The sequence below is a fragment of the Thermobia domestica genome, chromosome 3, assembly GCF_964235325.1.
Source record: "Thermobia domestica chromosome 3, izTheDome1.hap1.1, whole genome shotgun sequence".
Taxonomy (NCBI): domain Eukaryota; kingdom Metazoa; phylum Arthropoda; class Insecta; order Zygentoma; family Lepismatidae; genus Thermobia; species Thermobia domestica.
The window spans coordinates 100994559-101016663 of record NC_137456.1 but is presented as its reverse complement, the minus strand read 5'-3'; the positions used below and the strand labels follow the sequence as shown (position 1 = coordinate 101016663).

General features: G+C 31.6%; 1 protein-coding gene across 2 annotated transcripts in view; it reads right to left on the bottom strand.

Moving 5' to 3' along the window:
• Positions 1–4044: 4044 nt before the first annotated feature.
• LOC145680629 (receptor-type guanylate cyclase Gyc76C-like) overlaps positions 4045–22105 on the bottom strand; it is a 777573-nt gene continuing 759512 nt past the window's right edge. For both annotated transcript variants that reach the window (XM_081751318.1, XM_081751319.1), the window contains exons 14-19: positions 20617–20815; positions 17499–17639; positions 17051–17174; positions 14827–14925; positions 13341–13485; positions 4045–9909 (exon numbers count right to left, since the gene is read on the bottom strand). In XM_081751318.1, the coding sequence (XP_081607444.1) occupies positions 8792–9909; positions 13341–13485; positions 14827–14925; positions 17051–17174; positions 17499–17639; positions 20617–20815 (1826 nt within the window). In that variant the 3' untranslated portion in view covers positions 4045–8791. The remainder of the gene's footprint in view (positions 9910–13340; positions 13486–14826; positions 14926–17050; positions 17175–17498; positions 17640–20616; positions 20816–22105) is intronic.

Sequence of the window (22105 nt, the reverse complement as noted above, 5' to 3'; positions counted from 1 at the left end):
TTTGGCTGAAGAATGATGAGTTTATTGTCCAAAGAATCGGGAAGTATCAGGCTATGCTTGAAGGTATGCGGAAAGGTAATGAGGAAGCTAGTCGAGCTTATTAACAAAAATGTGTTTACAACAGGTGTCTGAGAATGTACAATCCTGATCAAAATTTTCTTCCAATGGGTTTTCAAGAGTTCATGATTCTTTCGTTAATAATGTAATTTAATAAAATAATCTAATTTAGTGAATTAAATTAGAGTTTATACAATTATCTCATCGTCACTTCATATCCAATACACAGTTACTTCACACAAGTTACCAGAATTTTCAAAGAAAACTTATTGCTACACATGAAAGTTCTCACAGAACCACCACAAAAGAAACATTACTTGCAATGCTTCAAATGTCAAAGATTTGAGTATTCTCAAGGAACTCATCAACCTTTGCCTCGGTACATTACGTGTGCAGGCTCTCATTGTACGTACCAATGCCAGAAGAACACCAGAGATAAGCCAGCGAAATGTGTCAACTGTAAAGCCGCTCATTTTGCTAATTATTCCGGACGTCCGCGAATACAACAAATTCTATGCAGCGGAACCCACCAAACCCGAGCTAGTGGTACTTTTATGTACATCCGCTATACCAATGACACCGCATAACTCTCTACGAGAACCCGTTACTGTTGAAGACATGATTCATTTCTTTCTTGCTCTCCGAATCCATCCTCTCTTACGGACTCATATAATCCATCAAGTTGTCCAATCAAATAAAATACTTTATAACCTGGATCTCAAAGCAACTTCTTCAGGACAGACAGTGATTTTCAAATCCATCCTCTTACAACTCAAGTTTTACTGTGATTTATCGTGGATAAGGGCTTTATTATAACGTTTCTGTACCTCAATATCCAGTCTCTATGTATCAGAAAGGGCTTACTTACTGCTCTATTTACATAAGCATAAGGTTCATAGTTTTCTTCTGAGTGAAACTTTCCTGGTTATCAATCCATGCGCCACAATAGGCCACAGGGACTATGTGCAAATGATGGAACACCTATTGGCACTCAACATAAATTACCCAGCAAAACCATTATTTATAAATTCACTGAACCTCTATCGGAGCATAATATTGTTACTATTTAAGTCCAGACCTATCACTGTGGCAATTATATATGTTCACCTACATGTTTGCATACCTAATTCGTTTTTCACTTGTCTGTGTACTAGTTTCCGGCCTAACACCGTCATTGGTGACATTAACTACTATAGTAGAAGTACTGCAAAAAAACATTTCATTTCTGATTTCATTAACTCCCAAACGAATAGTGAAATTTTGTTGCCGAAAGCAGCCCGTCCATCTTCTAATACAATTCCTGATGTGATCACTACCTTACCAAATATACTGCCATATTTTGATATCAGTATTCTTGATTCTATTGGTAGCGATCATGATCCTGTAAAGGAAGACTTACTTTTCCTGATAAAATAAAACCACCACCGGAAGTTCCTTGTTCTCGGCCAAATTTTCATCGTGCTGATTGGCCAAATTAGTGCCATGATATACATGAGATGCTAGCAGATATTCAAGTTCCACTTGACATTCTTACATTCTACACAATTTTAGATCGTCTTACGCAAAGGATTCAAACCAGCAGTGCAAACCATATTACTGTAACCACGGGTTATCTTTACCGGCCTAAATTGCCTCCTCAATATCTCATTCTTGTATCTTTGGCTCGGAGAGTGTACAAGGACTACGCACGCACACGTAATGATCCCACGTTGCGACTCCATCGTCAATATCTTTGTATGGTTCAAAATTACATCCGAGTATACAATAAATGCAACTATGATAAACAAAGACAGACAATGCTTTAGCTGAGAAGAGTCATCCAACCAGATATTGGAGACATTTCAACTGGCTAATTGGAAAACTAACACTCCTAATTACACTTTACTTGACAAAAAATCTGCACTTACCATGTACTGATGCATTTGCCCATATTCTCCATACCACCTTCCCCCCATAACTATCCTGTTTGAGATGAATCAACTCTATATACGCATTGCTAGATATACCAACCTTCATAATGGATATCTTGGAATTAACGTAGACCACATTTTGAATTATCAAATCATTTAATGGTACTAATAACGCCACTGGACATCGAACGTGATATATCACAAGAAGAACACGGAGCCAGAGTTTGACTGTAATATCTACCGCCATATTAAAGAAAACCCTCTCTAGTCTACTTCATATTTTGACGACATTGTAAAACTTTGTACTCCGAACCGTCTACTATCCACCTAACTGAAAAGTTTCTAAAAGCTCTCATGATACTGAAACCCCATAAAGACAAAACAGACCCAGCTGTTTATAGTCCCATTCAGCTCACATCTACACTCAACTAAATCTTCGAGTGCATCATAGTCCCTAGACTCCATAACCATATTTTAGCTAATGATCTGTTACGTACACCCCAAGCCGGTTTCTGACCTAAACATAGTCTCATCGATAACCTTTTGTACGAACTCGTATTATGATAAAACTGTTAAATTAAGTCTACTTTTATTCGTTCTTAAAAACGCCTTTAATCGCGTGTGGCACAATGGCCTTGTATATGAGTTACGCTTCTTTGATATGATGTACCATTTTCTGACGAGTCGTTATGCTTATAACTCCATCGACAGTAGTTTATACTTCCTAATTTCTCCATGCTCGGTATCCTGCAAGGTATAGCTTTTTATTATATAAAGGTAACCAAGAAAGTTCTGTCGCTTCTTCACCCACCACCTTCGAACATCCATATCTCACCTAAGACGTACCTCGAAGATCAAAATAGTCTCCATCAGTATCGATGACCTTCTACCAACGTTCTGGAAGGCTATGGATTCCATCACGGTAGAACTTGGTGGGACGTGAAGCGAAGAAGGTATCAAGTGCATTTTGCACCTCTACTAGGGATTTGAACTGGCGTTCTCTAAGAAGACTGTCCAAGGCATGGGACAGGTGATAATCGGACGATGCAATGTCTGGGGAGTATGATGGATGCAACAGTGTTTTCTATCCAAGGTGTAGAATGGTATCTCGGGACATCCTAGCCACGTGGGGTTTAGCGTTGTTCTGTAACAGGAGAACCCCTTTCCAATTCAGAAGTCCTGGCTCCAGAGTTTTGAGTTTTTCTTGAACACGGTTTAACTGTTGATAGTACACAGTTGCATTGATGCTCTGACCAGCTGGTAACAGTTCCCGATGCACAGTGCGGCAAACATCTCATCACAGGAGGACCTTGTTCTGGTGCAGTGCTATTTTCAGCTGCTTTTTATCCGGTTCATGGGGTGCTAATCAATGATGACAGCGCCGTGGAGCTTCGTACAGGACCCACTTCCCATCACATGTCAATATTCTGTCCAGAAATGGTTTCTTCCTCAGACGAGACGGCAAAGAAACACAGGTGTCTGCTCGCGTTGCCTTCTGGCCCGGAGTCATATTATGTGGGACCCATCGACCCACTTGTGGTGCTTTCCAAATTGATGGAGATGCTGCCGATTGGTTTCTCCACTCACCTTGAACTGTAATCTCAGTTCCTCACATGTTTGGCCACTATTTGCCTCAATTGCTGCCTGAAGATCTTCATTTTGAACACATGTTGTTCTGGGACTACCTACAATAATTCATTATTTATCTCAATAATTCCAACATGATATTGTTGAATACAAAATTTCACTTTAAAAAAAAAATTTAACATTCTTCCTAATTCAATTATCTGTGCCTTAGAGGTGTAAAGTAGAACGAAAAGCGTAATTTTTTCCACGAGAATAATATCAGACCATAGGATCCTTTATCACTCACAAGCTACCTAACTGAAGTTTTGGATTTCAGGTTTAATTGCTACTTAATAGAGCGCGTAAAATTACATCTATTCAAAAAAAAAAGAAAAAAAAAAGAAAAAAACGTGAATTCCTGATCTCTCACCTCTAAAATACAGATATTATGTTACACCTCACTGATAATTACGAAGGTTAGTAAGGAATTTTAGGTAAATAAAAGAACAACAACTTTTTATCTTTATTATTTTTACTTTTCACAATATTCTTTTTACTTAAATCATTACAGTTCACAACAGGCACATAGCATGTTTGACATGCAACATTTGCTTAATGAGACACATTACGAATTACACAAAAATAATATATATTTATATATGTATATATGTACCACAATACAAGGTAAATATTTACGTCAGTTTCTCTTTTTGTATCTATAGTAACATTATTTTGCAACATCGAAGCTGAATTCCAGGGGGAAACATACTTTTCTCATATTGTTTTGTGCTTCAGATCTTTTAAAACTATTTAGTAAAACACAATCCTTGCCTATTCTTTTACCACATTCCTTGTACACACATGCCTTGTACAATATGTACCACATCCCTTGTGGTACATATTGGTGTATAACATATAATTAGGTCATTATTTGAACAAAAATAATAATTAACTATCACATATAAATCTAACAAAGAAACGACAGCGACTAACCCAAATTAATCTGAAAATTGATAATACCGTCATAGTCCGCAAGTTCAAGATAAAGAAGTCTATTAAGAGAGTTTCTTGCTCAGTTATTGTACAAACAACCTAATTCAATCTCAAATGGTGGATTGAAAGATGATCCTCACGTTGGTGATTGGTCTAATGGATTTTCGTTATTCCAAAACGTTGAATTACTATTTGTCAGTTCATATTTGCTTCATACAGATGATTACCACTTATGGATCAACCTGTACTTTCTGTATAACCAATATAAGCAGGCACAGTCTGAACTAAAGTTCTCAGTTTACAGATTCAGGTGTATTAGTTGATGCTGTTTCTTTGTAAAACTTGTTTGTATCACTGGTTCAAGATAGAAGAGGTATTAAAATTAATTAATTTAAATATTTTAATTACACAATTGTTCCACATTCAATGACAATACTACTTTAAGTATTCATAACACTACAATTTTTTCTGTCAAAAAAAAAATAAAATCCAGTACGTAACTTATGCATTGTTTGTATACTGAACATTATGTCATAACAGTTCTTCTGAATAAGCATGTTTCAAACGGACTAAAGTGTACACAACCTAAAGACTAAAAGAAAGAAAGAAAATACAGAAAACTCGTTTAGCTGCAAACTTAATTTTTGCTTTCCGAAACTTCTTCGTAACTTTAACAAAATTTAAAATAAGCAAATAGCTAGAAGTATTCACTAGTCAAATGGGAACTACAATATGCTGATTTTAAAATTAAAAGAGTTGTACAGCACATAACAACTTCGTGGACAGAAGAAAAAGTTCTCTCAAGAATTTCGACTGCATTTCATGGTAATCATTGTCGAGGATGAAACGACGAAGAAATAGGTTTCAAAAAATTAAAACCGATACAACTGGGGGGAAAAATAATAAAGTAACAACAGTGCAGCACAGAGAAAACCTAGTATTTGTTTAATGGTCGAAGAAATTAAATTTATTTTAATAACAAAATAATGTTATATTTAAAATTAACTAGAACAGATCTTTATTCAGTAATATATTAAGGTGTTCACGAGCATTTTTATTACTTTGTTTCCAGTGAATATAGTTAATTCGATTTTTTTTAAATATTTTGGATGAGAAATTGTAATTTGGCGAAATACGCTTTCGATTGTATTACAGAAATTATTAATTAAATGGTTATTAAAAGAAAAGAGTCCCTGGTTTTAAAGTCGAGGAGCCATATATAATTAGTACAATTTCAGATATTATTATTATTATTATTATTATTATTATTATTATTATTATTATTATTATTATTATTATTATTATTATTATTATTATTATAACTGTACAATATTTTAGTATGATTAATGGTTTCATTTACTGCAACTCCCATTTTCGATTATCATACATGCTTGCATCATTTTTGTAGCTAAAGTAAATTGACTTATTATTACAACATAAAGCTGTAGTTTTACATACTTTCCTCTTAATACCTTCAAATAAATGAACCTAACAATTAATTGGAGCTATATTCTGAATCGAAGTTGGTCTCATTAATGAGCATGAACTATTGAATTCACTGCTGAATTAGTTAAACAATACGTAATAATCAAAGATAGTTTTCACATGAAAATAGATAAACTATTAGACACGTAAGATAGGAGCAAGATATACTTGTAAGCTTTACTTAATAATAGGAATGACACCTAAACACTTCTAAGCATTACATTAAATTGACGTAAGATGATATTGGAAAGAAAAGATTTTTAAAAAATGTCTTCAACAAAAAGGAATACTTAATACGGTGTTTCGAAAGCTCGTCGGGTTGAAACAAACCTTCAATGTGATTTTGAAATGCTCTGGAAAATAAAAGTTGTTGAGAACATTTTTTTTCCTCAAATTAATACTTGTAAGAAACGTTACTAATACAGTATTGTATTTATAATTTATCTTTAAAACAAATTACATGCTTAAAGTAATTCTCAGATGTTTTAATGAAGGCCAATCAATCTTCATAACTAAGTCACAACTAATTGAATATATATCTCTAAATTTTGACACTTCCTTGAATCATTTCAGGACACTACTCCTACAAATTTTACTTATATACTTACTTATATTATATGTTTACTTATATAGATCTTAAAGCATTGCTTCTTTCTAAATAATAATAATAATTATAATAATAATAATAATAATAATAATAATAATAATAATAATAATAATAATAATAATAATAATAATAATAATGCAATATATAGAATTTTTCACTCTATCTGATATACCAGGGATAGCCAATGTGTCTACCGCAAGTCGTGAGAAATAGCCTGTAATGCTATTCGTCATACTGTTTGTATCGATCACTGTTATTGTTTTATGGCTCCCTTTAAGGGCTAGTAAACAGTGATCGATACACAACTTGCCGGTCGATTAGAAGACGCAGTAGTCTGTGTCATACTGTTTATATAGATCACTGTTATTGTTTTATGATTCTCTCTAGAGGGCTAGTGTACAGATAAGTGGACCGCCCGTAATTTCTGAAATGACAAGTAACTCTCAATCCTAAACAGGTTGGTTACCACACTGCTACGCAATACTGTAACAACTTAACGTATTCAGACATATTTATATTTTCTACTATTACTTTCAACATTTTTAGGTGTTGATAACGGCCAGTTTTACTTTCATATTTTGAATTATTTATTCATAGTTTTCTTAAGTATTATACATGAAACACGAAAGAAACTGCAAGTGAGTGAAACATGAAAGATTAAAGAATAGGATAGAATTGAGTAATATTAATAACACGAAAAGTAGTTTTCGACCATTAAACTATTTTCGATACCATTTAAAGTATGAGTACTAGGAAAGCAAAAATTCTAAACAAGTGTATATTTAACTTATTTTTGGAATGTAAACAATAAAAAATTGCAATAAAATCGAATCCAGATATCTGATAAAAATAATATGATTATTTTATATTCCTTATAAAATAAAAACACTTAATAAATTTTAAAATATTATACATTTTTATTTTATTTCACTATATCGCTATATTTTGCTCAGATGTACCGATAAAAGTTATCTGTTTCCTGATGGACCTCACGTCTTTTCTTATGTGAAAACGAAACCCTGTTTAATTGAAATGAAAATTTCTTTATCATTTATTTCGATGACCAAACTGTTCATTTCAACAAAACAATCATCATCAATGTTTCCAAATAACTATAGCAATAAAGTCCAAAGAGTGAAAAATTCTCAAGCATCAAGCCTGAGTCATCGGCGCCAATGTATTTGTTATAGAAAACACAAAGAGAAATTTTACTCAAAAATTATTTATCACATTCACAATTTTTCCCATATGACACAATACAATTCGTGAATGTAAGCGTTACTTTAAAATTATGAAAAATTGCACATTTTCATTTACAATACGTTTTATTTAGATATGGCAACATTTCTCTAAAGTATTAAGTTCCTCCATATATATACTGTATATATATATATATATATATATATATATATATATATATATATATATATATACGACTCTTAAACGAAAATATGAATGAAAATTTATGATAATTCAAACGTTTTACTAACGATGTGCGTTACTTGTCAGAATAATGAAACAAACCAATTAATTAATTGAATAAAAAGCAAAATTAAAACCTGATTCTTTTTGTACGTCATTAGAATGTGGTTTACTATATAATGTTTTGTACTACTTAATCATGTAATTAAAATAAAAACGTGTCTAAATTTTTTCTAAAAATATACACAGAAATTGACAGATTTCTTTTTTTAAGCAGTCGTGTTCTATAGATTAAAAAAAAAATATTAAAACCAGAAAATGATGAATGAAGTTTAAAAACAAGAGACAGAATTAAATATATAAAAACACTGTTTATAGAGATAATTTCCTATGAAGTTTCTTGAAATTCTTTAACTCATACATTTTCTCTTTGTCAGTAGTCTTATAAAAGGATATAAGTTATTAACACATCCATACAAATATAAAACTTCTCACTATCTACACAACAAATCTCTTATCACTTCTTTTCCCCATAGAATTCAGCTTTAACGTTTTCATAACATCAATATTTTTTCTTTGTTTTTTTCTACACTTAAAAAATAAATTTGATAACACTTGGCACCTTGTTATTCTTTTTTTTAAAAAAAAAAATCTTTCACAGCCATACAAAAAATGTCTGCCTCGCAGTTTTCATTCCCTGAATGATATTCCTTTTACTTTTTTTCCGTCTCAGAAAAGAATCAAGCTAGTATCAGACAATGCTTTCTTTCTCTGATGGCAAATCACTGTATCCAACACCTTTGCGCAATGAGGAATTGCTTGTTCGTAAGCCGTTCCCGTTAAACAGTCCAACTAGCCAGCTTTTCAAAGAGCTACGAGCTGACTTTTTGGAAGAATTGCTTGCCACTTCTTCTAAGGAATGCCATCGTTTCGGATGACTTTTGTCACCTCCTTGTTCCTCTTTGTTATGACTATTCGGAACACTGGTGTTCACATTGTTACACAGAAGTGGGGTATGAACGTCTTCGGTGAGGCTATTTCTTTGTTTCACATCACCGTTGGGGAACGTTACACGCACGTCTACAAATTTAGCACCATTTGAACAGTTTTCAAGCGATCTCGCTTCTCGTTTTGGTAACAAATGTGGAAGGTACAAATGTTTATTTTTGAGGTCAGAAGGAAACAGATCTAAGGACTTAGATTCACGCATTGCACTAGGAGTACTGCTACGATCGTTGTTGATTTGTTTTTTCTCTTCTGGCACACAATCGAGCTTCTGGCTTCCCATTGGATATGTATCCAAAGTCTCTTTCGAATGTTCAGCAGGTTTCTCCGTAGTAGCACTCGCTGACGCTGCGGAATTAGTCCTATGGAATGCCCTACGTTTTAAGGGAGTTGATTCCGAGCCCCACATCGAAGATGGATTTGGTGTACCAGGTCCTCCTCCTCCATCACAACTCTCCTGACCTCTAAGAACAGCAGCTGCTGACTGGCGTCGACTTCCAGCTCCACAAATGGACGCTTGCCGAGAATCGCTGTTTAGTTTGGGACTTCTACGTCGGTTGTCGATGGTTGGTCGGCTAAAGAGCGGAGGTAGTTCTCCAACATCTACTTCTCTCTTTTGAATTGCTGTCTCGGTGGCTCTCAGTAACCAATAAGTCTTCACTTCTCCTTTTCCCTTCATATGCACTATACCACGCACCTCTGTAACATAACCACCAATTTTTTCCAATGCTTCTTTACACTGTGGACTCAGATGGATTTTCAAAGGTTCACCATTCGACTCCATTCTGCTAGCAGTATTTACTGTGTCGCCAAACAAACAATATCTTGGCATTGTCAGACCAACTACACCAGCTACAACAGGTCCTGGAATGAGAAATATTAAAATAAAATTAAGAATTATAGCAATATAGAACGTAACCTGAAATTAAAAATAGTATATTAATTCCAGAATATAAAATTAACAAAATGTATTCGTTACGAAATAGTGTTAGGTTCATCGTCGGTTGCTCGTAAAAAAAGTTTCTGCTAGAACATTTATAGAAACTTTGTCTGCTTAAGTACTAGGATCAACATATTTAAATAATGAGTTATAACCGGAGACCACTTATTAATAAGAATATAATCTTACTACTTCAAATTCAGTTTTGTAGTGTTTATAATTTACTGTTTCAACAACAATTGTTCTGGAAAATTGCGGTGTAGTGCATTTTCTCCATTTCTAAGGCCTATCTATATGTATCACGGACGAAATAGTTGCTGTATACCTAGGGTTTCCGTGACCTCATCCACATGACTCATTAACCTCAACCACACATTACATCTTAGTCACTTAGCCTCGCCCAACCTGATTACTAGCAATGAGATCGAAGCTCAAGCGTTTGAGAAGTTTAATTACGTTATTCACATAGATATTAATCACAGATTGAGAACAAAGAGATTGGGATTAGAAACCGATTCTCTGTTACATCTCTACTTACGAACCATTATCAATATCAATCAACTTAATTCATTCTCAACTTAAAATCACACTGAATTGCGTAAGTAACTTTTAAAATGTAACATGTTACCGCTACGTCACTTTACCACAGAGTGTGCTAATTTACCGTCACGTTGTCTTGCGGAAAACCCAATACGTTACAGTGTCAATCGATTCTTAAGGTTAAAATTATATATTTTTTATTTTTTATCTCTTTCTTTCCTTCATTTACGAAGAATTTCTTCTCGGAGTTGACTAATACTATGTTTTGAGACAACATTCAAGTAGCACTTATTAATTTCTTTTGTTTGTGTTGTCCTCTGCTATGTTGAATGCTCTTTATAAGATAGAAAAGGTAAGAAGATTTAATAACCTCACTTTGATATATAATCTCACTTTCCTGTACAGTATCTGGTATCGGAGTCTTTTCACACACAATGTAGTTTCCCTACAAATCAAAAAGTAACATAGAAAGATCTGAACTTGACCTAACAACTAAAGATTCTGTATTTGCAGATATATTGATCTTCTCTACTTGGGCGACAAAAAGCGTGAAATGCCAACGCTCAATTACAAACACTAGATTTTTGAAAACTCCGTTAAAGAATATTCTATAAAAATATCTTTTATTTTTCTTTCATTCTTTTAAGGAAATTTCTTCCTCTACACAGTTCAAATGTTTAAAAAAGTAATAAAAATAACGTAAAAGTAACGAAGTCACTTCATAAAATTAGGCTATTACTCGTTACATATATTTCAGAAATTACTTGTATTACATTGCATCACTTGACTGACATCGCACAATCTTCTCTGACTAATGATGAGAGTGAAATTGAAGTTGTAGTTCAAGATAATAATCTTTATAGTCAAAAGTGATTTCTTTTTTTTTTCTTTTTTTTTTTTATGTATCAAAATTTTATCATCGGAGATAATCTAGAAAGTGAACGTCAGCGGAAGCTAAGAAAAAATGAAGCGTTTCTCCTAAAATCTGAAAACAACTCAGATCCAAGCCAACGTCAAGAAGTTAACAAAAATTTTTGAATTAGTCAAAATATAATGTGCTAACACTTACCACATACCTTTTTTATTTAATCCAATACAAGAGTTCATTGAACGTAAGAGAACTGTATTTCTAAAGTAAGGTGTTTTATTTAAATTTGTATTACCTTAACTATATACCTTTCATAATTGAACGTTGTTTATTACTTCTAAAACTTATTAACAATAAAATTTTCTATTCTGTTTTATTAAGCAACATTATTTTGACAATTATATTTAGTAACATAATGATTTATTTACTTATTAAGTGGCTCGCCTTCTCAGCGCAGAGGCAACGAAACATTTAACTTAATTATGTCAGAGAGACGGCCAGTAAAATGAATTTAAATTCAAAAGTATAGATCGAATTATATGGTAGCATAGTGAAATGAAGTATCAATTCGAAGTATGAACGAAGTATGAATAAAATGTAGAAGAGCTTAAAAATTAATAATTAAGAAGTACTTTAAGTTGTAGCAATCTACTAAATGGTGTAAGAAAATTCATGTTAATAGAGATTTTTCAATCAAAACTTTTATTTAATTGTAAGATGGAAGCTGTTTAATAAAGTAGCATCCTCCATACAGCTGCTAGCTGCTATTAAAGGTTCATAAAAAGAACTTGTATAATTGACTAACAGCGAACACATTTTTATTCAGTAGAAGCGTTCGTTGAATGTTAAAAAAAAAAAAAAAAAAAAAAGTTTCTGAAGAAAAACGTTTTATTTAACATTTTATTACCTTTACTATATATATCTTTTTCAATTTAACATTGTCTATTACTTGCAAAACTTAATGACAAATAAATTTTCTATTCTAATTTATTAATCAATATTATTTTGACAATTACATTTAATAATACATTGATACAAGTCTATACAACATACAAAAGTGCTAATAAATAGATATTTGAATTTCAGTAGAGAGAGAAGCAAAAGGTGTAATTTTCCAACTTCTGTTCTTCTTACTGTTGGAAACAGAAATATGGAAGGTTTTAGAGAAGTTAGAGATGTTCTTGGAAGTAAGGATATAAAATTAATTCAAAAATATTTTAAGAAAAAGTGTAATATATCAAAAAAATGAATACCTATAGAATAGATATTTAATTTGTCCTTAGGATATAAATATCACGAAATGAATAGCCTGAATAGTGTCAAATAAATATTGTTTGAGACAGTACAAATAATATCAGATCATAAATGGAAGAAACTGAAAATAATAAGTTAATACATCCTTGGAGATAACGATTGCATCCTTGGTATAAATTATGCGTAGAAAAGAAGGCATATAAACACGGTCAATGTACAAGAAGAGTAACGAGAAACACTCATATGAAATATACTTTTACACACTGGAGCACATACTTCTAGTACTCACATGATATTAGCCTGTATTATACTTTAAGAAAAACTGTAACACATTGATAAACTGTATTTGACTATTCGAAACAACAGAGATGTGGAAGAAGGAGTAAGAATTATATGAAATGCTGACAAATACCTTTGACAACAATTCACATAGATATCTTTACTATTGAGAACTACAGTGAGAAAATTTATTTTAATAATTGACCTTCTGGGCTGTATCTGAAGGATTGCTAGCTCTAAATCTTGACACTAGACGCGAAATCTGTGTAATATCGTAATAAATTAGTTAATTTAAAAGTATCCTGTGACTTGAAATGCATTCGACTTAGTCCAATTAGTAAATTTACTTACATAGTTAGTACAAATTGGTAAGTACTTATGAACCAGATAACTACAAATTAACATTCGTTTTACCTGTGTGAATACCAATCCTTAGTTTTAAGGTATCATGAGGTCTGTGGGCTATTTTGTACGATTTGACATTTTCCAACAACTCCAATGCCATTGAGGCGATTTCTCCTGCATGTCGATCACCATTCCGAATAGGCAATCCAGATACCTAAGCAGAATAAATAGATCTTATATTAATCATATCATTCAGGAAATAGTAATAATAAAATTGCATGATATTAAAACAAATAAATGCTAGGGGTTAGCTAAGGAACGTAGTTTACGGAAGTTTCTGTATTGATGAAAAGTGATGATCTGCCAATCGTGGGAAAATACTTATGATTATCATGATGATGAATAAGTAACTTGTATTTTTTTATATACGTTTCTGTACTTAAAATATGTCTATATATAGACTGACGAAACTGGAAATCCATGTAACTTAATAATTTTTTTATTATTTCCATTTCTTTCAACTATTATAATAACGTTTCTCCGTGACTTAGAAAGATCAGTAAAGACGAACCCTAAATGGTATGAAGTAAAATTAATGTGATCATAATGATAGTATTGACTATTTCAAAATACGACAGAGTGATATAACGTCAAGAGCATAATAATATTGGCTGTGTCTCAAAATGCGACAGAATGATATAACGTGAAAAGAATGATAATATTGATTATGTTTCAAAAAATGAAGTGAAATATTTTCAGTTTAACATGCAACGATTATGTCCTTTAGGCTAAGGGAGACAAAAGAGTAATGGAATAATTTGTAGAATGAAAATGCGGGAGGAAATGGTAGTACCTCTAGAAAACCCACGGATACAATGTTGCCTACCACAAACTTACTTGGCTCGGTATAGAATTAGGGACCCCATGCTTCAGAAATAAACGCCCTACCACTGAGCCACTGTGATATGATGTTTCAAGATACAACAGAGTGATATATGTAAACAGAATGATAATATTGATTATATTTTAAGATGCGACAGAGTGATATAACATCAATATAATAATAATATTGATTCTCTAAGATGCAATAGAATGATATATCTAATGACTGACTCCAATTCGATGTAAATGAAACTTTGTATACTTCAATTATCATATAAGATGTTTGTACCACATACTGTCCTTCTAATAGCAAAAAAAAAAAAAAAAACTGTTTGTAACTTGTAACTCTGTCTTGGAAAAAAGCCACAAAATAATGAACTGTTTTGGTTTCTCTAAAACCTATATATAACATTAAGATGTTTCTAAGACCTAAACTTTAATTGAAATGTGCTATCTTACCTTCTAATACATATCAAAAGATATATTTACGACTGTGTACTTTTAGGGAGCAATACTCACAAAGTTGTCTACGTATGCTAACACAAATAAAACACTTTATCAAAGATACGTCTACACCTTATAAAATTAGAAGTACTTTATGCACGATAGAAACTACTACTACTACTTACATATTAAGTTTAGCTAATGTAAACACAATGATATAATAACTTACCACCATGTAAGCGTCTCCAATGGTTTCAACTTTGTATACATCATATCCCTTAATGATTCGATCAAATAATGTATAGAGGTCGTTCAGGAAATTGACCACCTGAAATAACAAGAATCTAAATTTCAATGTGATCATTTCTACTGATTAATTTAAAAGCGTAGTAATCTTAATTAAAGAAACGGAAAAATATCTGTTATCGTATACATTCAAACTGATACTTATATAATTGATTAGAACAATAATCAGGAATACTTTTAGCAATACGTGAAGAATTATGATGTTTTTATTCCAAATAGATAAGTACGAACGTGTGACTTTCTCTTAATATGTATATGTACACCGTATGTAAGTATACTGATCAAAATACACGTATAAATAACACTTCTCTCTTAAAATATACAGTATAACAATGATCATGTAACAACTATTTTATATGGAAGGGCTATAGGTACGTCTCTTTACAGTAAATTTCCTGCGCATATTTTCTATCTCAAGATTTTCCTTTTAATTTTGTAAAGAATAACTAACAAGGGTTTTATTACAACATTGGCTTAATCATACAATGGTTTAAAGGGGCAAGTTTTGCCGATAGACGTCACCGCAGTCTTCGTATCTCTCTCATGTATTTTTTACCTTTCACGAAAATTCACGATTTCTCTTACAGATTTCAACCTAGAGACCCCAAAGGTTTAGAGAAGGAACTTCATAACCTATCGAAGGCAACAATCCGTATCGATTTTTTATTTAGAATTTTCTTAATTCTTGAAACAGTTATATTGTTAAAGGTTTGGATATCCATTTCAACAATCAAGCCATTTCAACAATGAAGAAAATTCTAAATAAAAAATCGGCACGGATTCTTGCCTTCGATATGTTATGAAGTTTTTTCTCTAAAAATTTGAAGCTTCTAGGTTGAAATTTGTAAGAGAAATCGTGAATTTTCGTGAAAGGTAAAAAATACATGAGACACGAAGACTGTAGTGACATCTATCGGCAAAACTTGTTGCTTTACACCAACCTTAATATTAACTTCATTAGTGTTCGATTATATTTGGATATTTTCCCTTACAACATCAGACGTCAATTATCTGCGAAAGGACGTAATTTAGAATCTAGGTTGACTGTCTTCTTCATTCCTTATTTTGAACAATATTTTAAGTAAATTCCAATGTCAAAGCTAACAACACAATGAAAACATGCAATTCTTGTTATTTTCGGTACTACTGTACCGAAAAGTAGAAAAACTTGCCTGTTTTCATTGTATTATTATTTTTGACTAAGCTGAACTTACAAAGAAGATGAACATTAGATACTGCACTCAGAAATATCTTTATCTCTCTAAATTCCCTGTAGCCGCTTTTCCTCATCCCCTATAACACAGTACAAAACATATACATTACGTTAGATATAATGTAAGTACTGTCTTAAATGGTCGTAAAAAGCAGAGCAACCACGTTTCCCTACTTTTAATAATGAAAGTGTAAAGTCCCATGAAATGTTCCAACAGCAAACACATTTCTTAATTAATTGCACTATACTGTAGGTATACGCTTTGAATTGTGTTATAGAAGATGAGGAATAAAGGTCACAGGGAATTTCGGAAGGTAACATCCATCTTCTTTGTACGTTCAACTTAGTCAAAGGTAATAACACAATGAAAATAGACAAGTCTTGCTACTTTTTGGGTACAGTAAAAATACTGAAAATAACAAGAATTGCATGTTTTCATTGTGTTATTAGCTTTGATTCAGTGGAAGTTCCATATTGTCCGAACTAAGAGATGAAAATGATTTAGTCAACGTCGGTTCAACTATTCTTTCGCAAAAATTAACGTCTGATATCGCAAGGATATATATATATATATATATATACTTATTAATTTAATGGAAACAACTGGAGTCGAAAACATATTAGATATCTGGACTGGCAACAATCAGGCAGCGACCGCAGCGTCAGGTTGTTGGTGATAGTTTGTTAGGACAAATTACATACTACGTGAAGAGCAGCAGTGTGCAATTAACTGAACAGACGACTGTACTTGTATATATATATATATATATATATATATATATATATATATATATATATATATATATATATATATATATATATATATATATATATATATACATACATATACATATACATATATATATTTTATATATATATATATATATATATATATATATATATATATATATATATATATATAAGTTTAACTTACCTGAAGAGGAGTGCTTTCAGCTGACATAGCTGTAAAACCAACTATATCACTGAAATAAATGGTGACTAAATCAAAAGACTCAGGTTCCACACCTATACCTTTCGTTAAACAGGACGCAACAGGTCTGAAAAGTAAAGAAAACTAGGAATCAGTACTGACAATTGTTTCAAAGAAAGAAAAAAAGAGAGAAGACAAAAACGAATTTCAGATTAGGAACTCAATAATACTAAAGAAAAGAACTATCTCTTTGTAAATTTGTTGCAGTTGTTTAATGAATCATAGCGTTAATTATTACTTGATTAATTATAGTAATTGATTAATACAATTAGGTAATATGTGCAATTATCTGATAAACACTTGTATAATCACACAGTATATCTAACATTTACCTAGGTAGTTTGAATGTTGCTAATTTATATTTTTAAAAACCATCTACGCTTTCTCATACCTTGGGAGCATTCGGTGCAAGAGGTCTTCCGTCTTTTGTTTTTCTTCGTACAAAAGACGAGTCCTCTCATTGACTAGATCTTCCAAGTTGTTGGCGTACTTCTCCATCATATCCATCATCTGGTCCATGATGTTACGGTGCCTTTAAAACAAACACAACACCATTTTATTGTAATATATCTACTTTTCTAAATATTATATATATTAAATAAATTATGTAAAATTCAACCACATTATTTAATTTGCAATTATATATGTATTCCAAACCATTACGTTTCGCAGCTCTGATACAAATCACATTCTAAGTTAAACAATTATTTTTTATTATTATTATTATTATTATTATTATTATTATTATTATTATTATTATTATTATTATTATTATTATTATTATTATTATTATTAATAATAATAATAATAATAATAATAATAATAATAATAATAATAATAATAATAATAATAATAATAATAAAGGAAAAATTGAAATAGAGAAAGTAAACATTTTCCTTGGAAATTCATGAAGAAAAAGAGATTTTCCAACATAACTATGCTTCAATTCCATTCGCGACGCTAAATACAATTTTACGAAAAATTAAAATCCCTCCTAGACTCACAAGGAAACAGATCAGTATTTGAATAACTGAAAACTATAAATGGTATAGACCTAAATATATAAAGTTTCATTTCCAGATAAATGAGTATAAAGTTGTAAAATCTCGCAAGTTTTTTTTTCTTTTTTTTTCTTTTTTCAAAGGAAAATGCCATTATAAACAATTATATTTGTCGCAGATAACATTACTCTGCTTAGATCTCTTTGATACGTGAATTTTCTAGTCTGTAGTTGTCATTTATGAACTTATACCAATTTTGACCATTTTGACCAAAATGTTACACCATCATGGTTTTCTTCACGGAATTTACTGTTAAAGTTAAAATAAATAAATAATAACATTAATTAATTAATAGATAAATAGCCAACTCTCTTAAACAATACTTTTTAAAATTATAGCCCACAAAAAGATATGACTGGACAGACTGGCTTTTATACATTTATTTGGGTGACGTGATCAACACATCAGCTGCAATTTCGTTTCATCCGACCTTTGCCTAAATAGTAATTCGCTTTTTCTTAATCCAAGTAATTCTGCAGTTACCTCGAAAGATCAATATCTGAACTATTATACCTCAGAATAAAATCGAACTAAAAAGCGTATCCAATAGCCATTCGGCTATATGTTTTCAATAATTCTTTATCCTTATTAGGATCACCAAGTGGGACTTAAAAGATTGTGGAACTTAACAGATTGAATACTTAATAGTATGTATACTTGAGACTTAAAAAATTGTGTGTACTTGTTAGTATGTATACTTGGGACTTAAAAGATTGTATGTGTACTACTTGTCAGTATATGTACTTGGGACTTAAAAGAATGTATGTACACTTGCATACGTTACTCAACTCGATAATTCTTGAACGAGAGCGCAGTTTTTAGCTCCATTTTTTGCTATAAATTGCTAGAGCAATTATCTTGACTGAGTTCGTTAACGGAATCAATCCGTTAACTCTTTCGTGGGAAACAGTGACTTTAAAGGTGGCTCTCGATATTCCGATTTGTTCTGTTGAAAATATATATAATTCTAGAATGATAAAAGTTACACATTGTGCCGTTAGATAGCAGTAAACATCCTCCAGCGGTTGACATCTATCGGAAGAAATTTGATACTTCTACGCGTGATCCTCTTTACAGTCTTTAACACAGTTTATTTATAGGTAAGATTGCAGCAAACAACAGCTCATTTTCTTCACATTTCACAAGTGTCTTTTTTTTTCTTTCTTGCAAGCTTATTTGCCAAACACACTATTTACGGAAGTGGACTTGACTTCAACAATCGTTATAGATATTTGGAAGAAAGGAAGCAGAAAAAACTGTAATTAATGAACAGTAGATAAGATATAATGAACTTCAAGATAAAGGAAAAAGTCATAAAATCTGACGTAGTCGTTCAGTTCCTCGCCTAACATCTGGAATAGTTGAATAATTATCAACAGCGTCAAGTATTAAACAATAGCTTGCCAAATATTGCTGTGTTAATAAATTTTCAAGATGATCTATTCACCTTTATCTGTCTCAGATTTCAAGAAATTTGTGTTGTTTCACACGTGCTTGCTTTAAAACATAACAACACTGCGGAAATGAACCTAGTCCTAATTGTTCAATAAGCGATGTCATAGCAATGATTTTCTCCTCTGTACCTAATGTGTAGGCGATATGTCCTGACATAACCTGTAGGAGAAAATACAGCTTATATGCGAATGTTGTGTATTCTAAAATTTTCAGCATAAGCCGAACTAATATCGAACAAATCGATTAGTTTTTATTCGCATTAGAAAGTATAAAGTACACAGGGAAAGTAAAATATGTCTGCATAAGGTAGGTACTTTCTCCACTTATTATAGTGGAGTTATTACATTAGTCATAGGCACATAAATGATAAAGTATTAGTTAAAACACTTTCTAGTTCAATGCTTAGCATACATTATTTATTTGTACTAGTGTTTTGTCTTTTATTTATATTTATAACTATTCAGTAAATAGGTACTTTTTCGTAATTATTCACTTGTTTTCACAGAAATCATCATTTAAGAATGATTAGATGTTAATTACAGAATTCCATAGTTAAAATTATTGCTTGCTACGTAGTATGAATATTCCTGGAAAGATCACCTCAGATTATTCTTCGGGAAATTTCATCGTGCAATATTATTATTTTAGTTTAGCAACTATTTCTCTTTTTAAACTATCTTCCAGAAGATAATCGTAACTTTTAGGTAGGCAGGAATAATCCCCAGAACAGTGTCGTAGATTTTACGGTTAGGAGAAGTGGAAAAATTTTTACAGTTCAGCTCAATTCAAAACCACGTGTGTTCACTTGCTATCCAATTTGAATCAAACGCAAATCGCTGTTATCAGCAACACTCCAAACGAGAGCATCGTATTGTATGAATTTGCCAGATGACAGAATATTAATAGTACTTGTCATAATATTCATGATGATTATTTTTTAAAAAAAATGTACAGCGCAGCTATTAACTGACTAAGGCTTATGGGTTCACTTACATTCCTTCTCTCATCTTCTTCAATCTGTTTCGAATTGAATGAAAATCAGGTCTTTGATCTGGATTCTCGCTCCAGCAGTCTTTGATACAGGAAACAACGTAATCGGGGCATCCATTCTCGGAGACTCGAAGAATTTCTAGGTCTGGACGGAATGGTTTAGAGCCTTCGGCAGGGTACTGCTTTATCAGTTCAACAATTTCTGCAACAATATAAACACATAAGAACATATACACAATTCAATTAATTGTGTTCCGTAAAATTTATTTGTACATAATGATATAAGGTGTGGAAAATATTAGTACTGTAAACTTTAAAAGATTAAATAGAATAAAGATATAATACAGAAAGAATCATTATTTGAATTTAAAATACAATAAAGAGGCTGTGCAAAGAGGGAACGTAGCAGCGATGCTAGGAACGCTTCCACCGGGAAAGGCACTGGAAGAAATTTTCCTTCTGTAACCACCCTCCTTTCACCAAACTCTCGCAATTTCAATAAAGAGTATATTTTTATATATAACTGTATAAGAGCGCAAACTTTCATTTAATTTCGATTCAAGTATATCAGTACGATTACAAGAAAGCATTAAATTACATTAAACTTTTTAGATCTGCCTCACGTATTTTTCTTCAGTGTAAAATGTAAGCTTCTAACAGTATACTTCGAACAGCTTTCCTCAGTTTTTTCTTTCTTTCTTATTATTATTTTCGGATACCTTTTTCGTCTCTGATGGAAGATGATTATACATTTTTTCCACTATTATAGATTTTGAAAATTTTGAAGAATTAGGTCTTTCTAGGTTAGGTCGTTTTAATTCTTCGTGTTGTAGTCATATAGGGCTGAAATTGTTATTATTATTATTATTATTATTATTATTAGTAGTAGTAGTAGTAGTAGTAGTAGTAGTAGTAGTAGTAGTAGTAGTAGTAGTAGTAGTAGTAGTAGTAGTAGTAGTAGTAGTAGTAGTAGTAGTAGTAGTAGTAGTAGTAGTAGTAGTAGTAGTAGTAGTAGTAGTAGTAGTAGTAGTAGTAGTAGTAGTAGTAGTAGTAGTAGTAGTAGTAGTAGTAGTAGTAGTAGTAGTATTTTAATTCTATTAAATGTTCCCTTATCTTTGAGCTTCATATATATAATTAAAAGGAATCTTGGCAGAAGTAATTTACAGAAATCTTAACGAAGAGACTATCAAATTAAAAAGAAAAAGAGTTATTTTAAAAAGATATTTTCAAGGTATGTCCTGAAAATCATGGAAACACAACAGTATATATTTTCAATTAATAAGGAAGTTCAGGAATTGCTAATAATATCTACATGAAATAGGAAATATATTAATTCAATAACTTCGGATGAAATAAAATTAGTACTAACCTTTTTGTATTTCTAAGGATACAATATCTACTATTTCCGATACTTTATCGAGTATCCGAAACATTGGATATTGATTCCTTAGGAATTAAAAAAAAGTTAATACTAATTTTATTTCATAATACA